Source organism: Geospiza fortis, unplaced genomic scaffold, assembly GCF_000277835.1.
Source record: "Geospiza fortis unplaced genomic scaffold, GeoFor_1.0 scaffold188, whole genome shotgun sequence".
NCBI classification, from domain to species: domain Eukaryota; kingdom Metazoa; phylum Chordata; class Aves; order Passeriformes; family Thraupidae; genus Geospiza; species Geospiza fortis.
In genome coordinates, this window is record NW_005054337.1 from 3,460,712 (window position 1) to 3,470,401 (window position 9,690).

Below are 9,690 nucleotides of genomic sequence, written 5' to 3' on the forward strand. Positions count from 1 at the left end.
GGATGGATGGATGGATGGATGGATGGATGTGGCAATACCTGCTGGTGTTTTTTTCATTAATCTGAAGCTGGGGTTTATTGGTCCTTCCTTGCAAAGAGGGCAGAGGTCAGAAGGTGGGTTGGTTCAAGTGCCCTTGCAGATGCAGCTGTTCAGCCTCTGCCTTGCACAATCAGGGTTTCTGTGCCAGTGAGGAAGGCACTGGAACTCAGAACAGTGAGAAAAGAATTCTGCTGGAACTGTGGAATGAGTTCTAACTTGTTATGTATTAGCTTGAGAGGGTAGCTCTGTCCATCTGTGCTGCCTCTCATTTTTCAGCACTGTCCCTCTAAAAGCAGGGCAGAGACCCCTCTCTGCAGGTGGCACAGCTCTTCCTGCAGTTGGTGGTTTCAGTTGTGCTGCTGTGAAAGTTGTAGGCTTATTTTTCCCCCTTTAATCTGCCTTTTTGCTTTGCTTAGGGGGAGCCAGCATCTCACTAATCTCCAGTCTATGTCTCTTAGTTGTTCCCTTTTAGCAAAAAAGGTCAAAATGTAGCACCAACAGTGGCTGTGCTGGGTCAGAGAAGAGGTCACCCTGCTCAGTCTCCTTTTTGTCAGTGCCTGAAAGCAAATGCTCAAGACAGGGAAAATATGTGTGTTTCTTTTCCCCTGAATAGCCTTGACCTACAATTGTTTGCACGTCATACACTTCATGAGCCATTCTTTATTTTCATGTGATCTGACCACAACCCAAAACTATATCTTGTCCAGTAATAAAAGCCATAATAAAATCAAAATTACCTTCTTCAGATCCAAGTTTAACAGACCTATGCAACTGCAAGATCTCTGCCTTGGGTTTTCTGGTGTAGAGAATGGCTGAAGCCTTCAGTTTAACCTTTATGGTCTTAAAATCTGCGATCAAGTTTTTGAGTGTCAAGGTAAGGAGGATGTCCTGGCCGACCACAGGAGATGCATCAAGGAGCAGCTTCCCTGAGATGCTGGGGTTTTGTGCAGGCTGTGCCCTCGAAAATCCTCTCCTGGACCTTGGAATTTTGCTTCTTTTCCCAGGTCTTTGCACACCCAGCAGCTTCAGTGCTTTCTTGTACACCTGCCTTTCTTTCAAGGATCCTGCATTGAAAGGTTCCACGGTCAGAGATCTTGTGCATGTACAGGGTATGGTGCCATGGCTGATCTCAGACATTTAGGGAAGCTGAGAAGGGCAAAGACACTCAAGAGGAGAAAGTGGGGTCTGACCCTAATGTGAATTTTGGCACAAAAGCAAATGAATGTACATGGCCATGAAGGCTGGAAAGTAAAACCTGCCCATGAGCTGCAGGTGGCTGTTCATGGGCACCCCTGAGAAGCTGTGGGCAGTAGGAAGGTAATTCTGGGAGAGCTCAGTTCTGCATAAGGTGCGGCAGTTGCCATCTCCTCTGAAACTGAGAAGGGTGAAAAAACCCTTTTGTAGAAATTCTCCCCAAACAGCTCTCCAGAATGGTTATTGTTTCAATTGAATAAATATCAGCAGGTAAGGAGCCCTAAGACTTTGAAAATTCACAATTCCTTGGCTCTAGAAGTAAAGAAATTTAGTCAGTACTCAGTCCAACAAAGGCCTTAATTTTTATAATATCTGATCATCAGTGTCAAAAGTACTGTAATAAAGAATTTACCTTCTGGATATTTGTAATTAGCAGTGACATCCACACGGGCGTTAGTGCCCACTGCTTTGGTGCTGATAAATTTCCCAATCTTCCTGGTATCAGAATAAATCCTCTCTTTTCTTTTCTTGCTGTAGCGAATCCAAGTAACACAGTCAGCATTCACTGCTGCAAACACAAATGGGCTGTCGTAATCCAGGTCCACATCCCCTTCCTTAATGGCTCTGGTGGAGGCAGGACCACACTGATAGATGCCTGTATTACAGAGGGAGAAGTTGAACAACATAAATCCTCATGCTGACAGCAGGAGGGAGAGGCAGCCACTCCAAAGACACATTTGGGAGAAGTAAAACAGCATAAATCCTCATGCTGACAGCAAGAGGGAGAGGCAGCCACTGCAAAGACACATTTGGGTCAAGTACACTGTTTTAATGTCTGTGTGATGTGGTAACAGCGTGCCCAGAGATTCCAGGTGCACTTTGTATCAAAAGGTGGGGCTGCAGAGGAGGCTGGTGGGGGCAGCTGAAGGTTCTGGTGATGGGTGCCATGAGAAATGGTCTCGCCCACCAAAGGCTGCATGCAAAGCTGTCAGATGGAAGGAGAGGAGTCAGAAGTACAGTCAGAATGAGAGATGGGAATCAACAGTGCTGGGTGTGCATTGAGAAGGGCCAGGAAACTGAATTTGTTCAACCTGGTAGTGAAGAATGGGATTGTGTGATGTGAGCAGCTAAGACAAGCAGGGGTGAGATAAGTGAACTTAAGATGTGCTGGCTTTTGTGGAGGCAGAGAATTGAAATGAAAAAAGAAAATTGTTATGCTGGTCAACAATCCAGAGGCTGACAGAAAAGCTCCTTACTGGAGATTAATGTGGGTATTGCTTTTCTTGTGCAACCAAATTAATGCTCCATCTACAGGGATTATATAGAAGAGAATTGTCCTGAAATTTTTGGCAATTTCAAATTTCAATTTTTTACTCCTGGTAATCTTTAGGAGTAACATTATCTACAAGTTTTTATATTTACAACAGTGTTACCCTTGCTTCTTTCCTGGGGCGTTGCATCCAGAACCTGCCATCCATCATAAAAAGAGCCGAGGTCTCTTCTAACAAACCAGCTTTCATTCCAGACATGGAAATTCCTGCACGGGAGGTAGAATGCAGAATATCTGATTTGTACAGTGCAAGAAATCATCCTAATTGAGTGAAGGAAAACTCCACTGTGGAGAGAGCAGCTGCTATACTCCTTACATGAGTACCTACTTCCCCTTTTTTGCCAGCTTTTTGTGTTATACCTCTGAGAAAGGTTGGGATGTTATGAAAAAGAAATATTAAAAGGAAAATACTCCAATTTCATTTCAATATTGGACATTCCTGAACAAAAAGCCAAAGGTCTGGAGTGGAGTTTTATATCACTGGGAGCATGAGGTCAGGGTGGTTTTTCAGGAGCATGATTCTAGATATTTTAACTAGTGGGGAATATAATGGAAGAAATAGTAAAGAAATATGTATATTTACCACACACTGTCTTCACTCAAGTGCAGGTTGTTTCCAGACACATCAATGTACTTATCAATACTCAGATTTAGGTTCTTGTCATGGGCAGAGTTGAAGTTTGTAATAACGCGAGTAGGTATTCCCAAGCACCTCAGTACTGCAATACAGAATACCATAAAAGCTCTGTAAACCTATTTTGCAGACATATAGAAAGTTTTTTTCTTGATCACACAGTTTAGTGTATATTTTCAGTGGTGAAACAAGCCCTCAGAAATTTCCCTCCAGCTATGATGCAAGCCACACTCATTGTGCAAAATTGCTTAAAAGACACTTTGACTGACATGACATTCTTAGCTGTCATGTCCTTTTTAATAACAGTTTGGTTCACCCATTTATTTTAATCTGTGATTCCTCATCCTGTTCTCTCTCCCATTTTCCCTCTGTTTGTTCCTTGTTTCTTTTTCCACTTGTGGAGATACACTTCTCAATTTTCCTTTGTGTTTTCTCCAGAGAGGTTCTTGTGTCTCAAAGCAGCTCTGACTGGACACTGCTAGGATGAAATGATTTTCCTAACTTGCAGCTCCCTTTACAGGTCCTCAGAATTGTGACTTGCTCTTGTGTCACCAGTAGGTAAGATACAGCAGTAGAAAACTGGCAGTGTGAGAAAATGGACTTAAAAAGAGTACTGGTTTTCTTTGAATCCTAGCTTTGAAACAGGAAACCTTGCTCTTTTCACCAGCCCAGCCTGGAAAACCCTTTTGGTTTTTGCTTACTCACAAAGTTTTGTGTTTACTCACAAAGCTGGCATGCATTATTACAACCTGTAAACTGAAGGATTAACCCTTCACACATGGAGAGCAGAGGTTCCTCACTCTCGCTGCCAGAGCTGAAACAGCCTGAACAGAATTGTCACAAAGTTCAGCCTGCAGAACTCAAAGTGAGCTGCTGTCGGAACCCAGGACATTCCTCTGGCTGCTCTGGATGACTCAAGACCCTGGGGGCTCAGAGACCTTGGCACAGAGTCAAAAACACAAGTGCCTTCAATTTTAGCCCATGGGAAATAATTACCAACTTTGTGTGAGGATTTACAAGCCACAAGAGTTTTGAGTAGAGTGATAGTTAATTTGTCACAGGTTGAAAAAGTAGAATTTTGGGGATTTAGAATGGGGGTTCAAGAGGCAAGATGGAGGAATCTGGGCATGTCCTGTCCTTCTTCTTCTTGTCCTCCATCTTCTGCTGTGATGGTGACACTTCTGGATTGGTTTAGAGACAGACTGTCTAACATAGGTGATAGGTATTGGAAAATTATTGCAAATAAAGTACACGTAGTTCTTAGTATAAAAAGCTAACATTGCCCCAAGGGTGGTCAGTGTGCCACAAACCAACCTGACAGACAGATCTTAGCAGGCCAGAGAAAGAATGTCACAGGTAAGAGAAAATAAACGACCTTGAAAAGCAGAACCGAGGAATCTCCACTTCTTCAGTTGCAGGGATGGGAAAAAAAAGACTCTTTAATACCTCGGGAGCCATTTCAAGCACAGAAAACCCAAGAAGCTGCCTCTGTGGTGCCATCTCCAGCTGTGCCAGTGTACCTGTGCAGGTGACTCCTGCAAAGACCCAGCACTGGCCGTAGCGCACGGGGCGGTAGCGGGCGCGGTGCCAGCGGCGCAGGATGGTCACGCTGCCGCTCCAGCGCAGGGGGTTCGTCCCTGAGCGGAACCTCCCGCTCCACTTGCCTTCCACCACTCCCTTCTCATCGTTGCTGTTAACCTGAAAGAGTCTTTCTCGTGAGAGAATTAAAGTATTAGCAGGAAAAGAGAGAGGGAGATAGTTAGAGGTGACCCTGTGTGGGTAGCACTGTTCTCGTTGACTGGCTGGTGGGACAGAATGTTTGAATTTTAGATAAAATTTTGTCTGCTCGAAGGCTACAACTGGACCAAACCCAGACCAGATTGTAGAATCTGGTGATTCAAAACTGCCTTGTTTTCAACACAAGAGGTTCCAAATGTATTGCCTGACACCTGCTTTCTCTGTTTCATCTATTGATCTCACCTCCTTGTATGTCATTATTCTGCTCGACTCTGCATTCATGCTGCTTCACATTCTCGAGTGATTTATGGAAGCCTTGAGAAATCCATCTTTTTTCTGAATGTGCATTTGTTGCAAATGTGCACATAGTATTTCAAGCTTGCCCAAACTTGTTAGATGTGGTTGCATATATTTGTACATATCCATTGCAGAGCCTTGTTTAAGTATCAAGTGTGGTGGTACAGGATGCAGCAAGCTATTTTTAATATTTTTTCCTTAATTATTTGTAGTTATAGTAATTTTGTACATCTGAGTTATTTACTTTATGTTGAAGCAGAGAATGCCTAAAGTGAATGCTGTCCAAACGGCTGAAAAATATCAGTTATAAAAGAGGAATACACTAAGAAATGTGGTGAGGCATATATTATTTATAAAACAGAAAACTTTTCAGCTGCCTAGTTGTGCATTTATGTGTTTATGAGGAGGAGTTGTAACTATTTGTTGAAGGAAATGGTAAAAACCTCACTGAACAAATATCCCTTAAGTAAAAAATGCTAAATTCAGACATTAAATACAGCCAAACCAGCACTGGTTTTCCAAAATATTTTGTGCTTCTTTTGGTGTTTGAAAAACTTAGCAAGTGATTTCAGAATAGACAAAGGCTTTCCAAATTAGTGAAAAGATCTAACGACTGAAAATCTGTCAGGAAAATACATGTTTTTTTTGATGTTCCTTGGAAGTTCTTGGTAACATTCCTTCAATTGTGAGCAAACTTTTGGGCAGAAGAATGAATCTCCATTTTACCTATTTTTTGTAGCTATTTTTTGTTTGGCTACACCTATAAAACATTGAGGAATTCATGCTCAGGCATGAGTTGGGGTTTTGTTGGTAGGTGCATTTCCAGCTGTAAGTGCTGGATGACTTTACCGTGGCACTGATAACCCTGCTCACGTAGACAGGGCTGTTCCTCCTGGACACATCCAGAGCTGGGTCCTCACGGTGGTTCAGGCTCCGGTCCAGAACAGCCAGAGAGATATCCAGGATGTCCTCTTCAAACTGGAATCAAAACAAGCAATAAATCAAGGCTGATTTCATGAGAAAACCCAAGGATAAACTCCCCACCTAGTTTCCTTCTCTGAGCATGGGAGGATGGGAATAGAGAAGTTTTCTGTACTGTTAGAGAAAATTGGGCCATAAAGTAAACATAACCATTAAGCTGCCAACTCTCCATAGTATTTTAGAGATGTCTGGGCACAGTGTGGGTCCATGGCCACTGGCATTCACAAGGACATTATATGCCTGGTGGCACAGACAAGATCACAGTGGGTTTGGCTCAGCAGGGCTCACACCCTCCCACATCCTGCCCTGCCCCTTCAGGCACCTGTCTGCTATGAAAGCTTTACTCTCATGGGCTGCCCCCACCTCATATCAGGTGATCTGATATGAAAGAAACCCATAAAAATAATTATTGTGGATTAGGGTCACCAAGACACTGCTTGGACCCAGAGAATGCCCCAGTGCTTGGCTGGATGGATGTGGCCAGGCAAGGATGGCCCTTGACCTCTGAGACAGAAAGGAACCCTGGCCTTGTTTCATTTATCAGTGTAAAAGCAGCCATGGGGTCAGGAGGATCAATAGAAATGCTATCTGCAGATGCTGGTGCACTTGGAGGGCATGAAGTGGCCAGGGATGGTCCTGGCTGGCCTGGGCAGTGGCAGGATGGCTGTGTGGCTGGAGATGGGCTGTAGTTCTGTGTTTGCAGTGGTTACACTTGGAGGGTGAAACAGATTTTCAAAAATTCCAACAGGAGTTGTTTCAGTTGAGTACATTTGGGGTATCCTTTTAGGGTCTTCTGCCCCATTACTGAACACATTGCATAAATAGTTACATGCACTGGCTTTGCAATACCCAGTGTCTTTCTTTTCTCTCTCCAAGGGTCAAAAAAACCCCCCAAATACAGTTTTACCAGTTTGTGTAACAGGCAAAAGAAAACTTTTACCTAAAATTATGCTTTGTTTCTTTTATTTCTGTATGAGCACATGCCACACAGGGGAAATGATCCTGATGCTGCTGTCTGTAATGTAATGTAAATGAGATACATATTTGCAAGAAGATCTGAAGTGAGGAATATTGAACTTTTATACTATGAGAGAATGTTTTTTTTCTCCTCAAGACCCTGTTTACCCACCACTCTTATTTTGACAGTTCTGGAAGAGGTGATGCTATTTACCTGTCCATAGTTCCAAGCTTCTTCTTGAATATCTTTCTCCACTCCCTGAAAGATGATTCCACTGTCATTCAGGACATACTCCTGCCGCTCCTTTTCATTAGCCATGTAGACATCATCATCTGCAAGCAGAATGAGACATGGTGGCTGGAAGGAAATGGCTTTGCTCTAACTGAAAATCTCAAATAGAGGGCAGTTCTAGGGATCAGGTGAGACTGCCCATGCATTCAGGCTTAGGACTCTCTGCTACACCTCTGTTACCATTTAGAAAGTAAAATAAGCATAAAATTTCTTTCAGGGGAACTGACTGTGTTCCTGTCCCTGCAGTAAGCACAGTATGTATCTTACTGATACTTGTTACTTGTTTTACAAATGAATGCAAGAACCAGAGAAAAAATCAGAGAAAAAAGTTCTAGAATGAATATTGGTAATATTTACTCCCTTTGATTTCTTATCTTACAAGCAAGAGTCTGGGTCTTTGATGCCTTTCAACACTGAAGAAGGGACAAAAACTTAATCCTTGATGTTAAGCACAAAACCAACTTTCTGTAGCTGTGACTGCCAGGTACAGACTTTACTGTGACACCCAGGTTTCTTGGCTGAGACAATGAGTTATTTGAAGGTTCAGAGCATACCTGGACACCAGGGATTGAAGAGTAGCACAAACTGGCCCAGGGCTTTGGAGGAGACCTTGTTCCCAGCAAGGACCTGGAGCTGGAGTTTGTATCGCCCGATGACAGCATCGGCTGGGCTGAGGATGCTGAGGTTCAGGCAGCGAGGCTCACTGGGCTCTTGGGTGGCACTCCAGCCACTGGCACCCTCCTCAGAAAGGCTAAATATGGCTTTGGTCTGCTGGGATTCTTCTGGAGATGGTCCTGCCAGAGGGAATGGATGAGCTGGGATGGTGGTGTGTGGGAGGTAGGGTGAATTATGTGTTGGAGATAACATGCAGTGCTGCAGGGATGTCCTTAGGAGCAGAGATACAGCCTTGGTGTGGAAATGAGGATGGCTCCTGCCTTCCTTTGAATTATTAACTGTCTCATGCCTTAGAGGTGTAGGTCAAACTTTAAAATGGGAACTCCTGAGTGTAAAAGGGCAAGGAATCCTGAGTGGAACAGGGCAAACCTTAATGTTTCAAGAATGGGCTGTGTACACCTGTAAGGCACAAGTATTTTGGAGCTGGAATAACCTGGATATGAGATGACTGCCATGGGGAGATTACCTGTGCTTGCAATAAAGGTGAAATTGTCCCAAGATTGTGCTGTTGTTTTGAGGTTCAGAGAGATGTTGAAGGGCTGCCCTCTCCTCAAGATGAGTTCTGTGCTGCTGTAATCAGAGGTGTGGTGTGCAGCTTTATTTAGTTTGGATTGCCAGTTGACTTTTCCTATTTTTAGGGCTGGAAAGACACAAGACATGTTAATTAAAAACGTTTTCCTTCAGACTTGCATACCTTTTCATTGTGTCTAATGTACTAATTTTATTATATTTTTATATAGCTTACATTATGTGCTACAGGAACAAAGAAAAATCCATTGTTATTAAAAATTGAAAAAATACCAGGGAGTTAGCCAAACAGCTAAAAGATGAACCCTTTTCTGCATGGTTCTTTCAAAAAGAGAAAAAACATTCCAAAATCCAAAATTCAGAGAATTCATCTTTGATTTAAACAGAAAATCCAAATCTTTTGTGGTTAGATAAGACTTTGTTAAAGTCTGAAGAGACTGTTCTATTCCTCATGTTCCTGCCCTTTTTCTGTGGTGATATCTAGTTCCCATCATGTTTTACAGATTTACAGAAAGACGTATTAAAACTCTTATCAGGAAGTGCAAGGCTGGTTCTGGAAACACTGCCTCACAATGATGGCTAGGAGGTTGGTATCTTCAGTGTGGAACTTGCTTGTTATCTTCTCATGGATCTTGTATCTAAATTAATTTACAGCCTTGTAGCTTGAAGCTGGGTGTTATTTCACACTCTGTTGGAGAAAGATTACAAGCAGAGGAGTGGCATATCTCGAGGCAGTGCTATGGGTTGCTCTATTGTATCATGATAGGTTGCCCAATGTTGAAAATGGGGCACTGAAGCTCAGATTACAAAAGCTTCAAGCTTTCTCTTTCCTTGATAAATTAAAAATTTCCCACAACAAACAAAAACAAAGCAGAAAAATACAGATTTCCTTATGAAAATAGGTGTTTGGAAAGTGCCCTTTCCCAATATGATATTCCAGAGGGGTTTCAGGTGAAGAAAACCTCCTGCTCTGACTAGAGCTTGTTAACCCTGTGCAGAATAATGCTGCTGTAAGCAACATTTCCA

At 42.9% G+C, this 9,690-nt stretch overlaps 1 protein-coding gene across 1 annotated transcript in view; it reads right to left on the bottom strand.

Annotated features, from left to right (window-relative positions):
- The window catches only part of LOC102043574 (protein-glutamine gamma-glutamyltransferase 6), an 11,326-nt gene extending 2,531 nt beyond the window's left edge, over positions 1–8,795 (bottom strand). Inside the window, exons 1-11 of the mRNA XM_031058073.1 lie at positions 8,603–8,795; positions 8,016–8,255; positions 7,384–7,502; positions 6,081–6,209; positions 4,718–4,895; positions 3,147–3,282; positions 2,667–2,770; positions 1,646–1,888; positions 720–1,103; positions 539–596; positions 213–236 (exon numbers count right to left, since the gene is read on the bottom strand). Of these exons, the coding sequence (XP_030913933.1) occupies positions 213–236; positions 539–596; positions 720–1,103; positions 1,646–1,888; positions 2,667–2,770; positions 3,147–3,282; positions 4,718–4,895; positions 6,081–6,209; positions 7,384–7,502; positions 8,016–8,255; positions 8,603–8,795 (1,808 nt within the window). The remainder of the gene's footprint in view (positions 1–212; positions 237–538; positions 597–719; positions 1,104–1,645; positions 1,889–2,666; positions 2,771–3,146; positions 3,283–4,717; positions 4,896–6,080; positions 6,210–7,383; positions 7,503–8,015; positions 8,256–8,602) is intronic.
- Between the last annotated feature and the right edge of the window lie 895 nt (positions 8,796–9,690).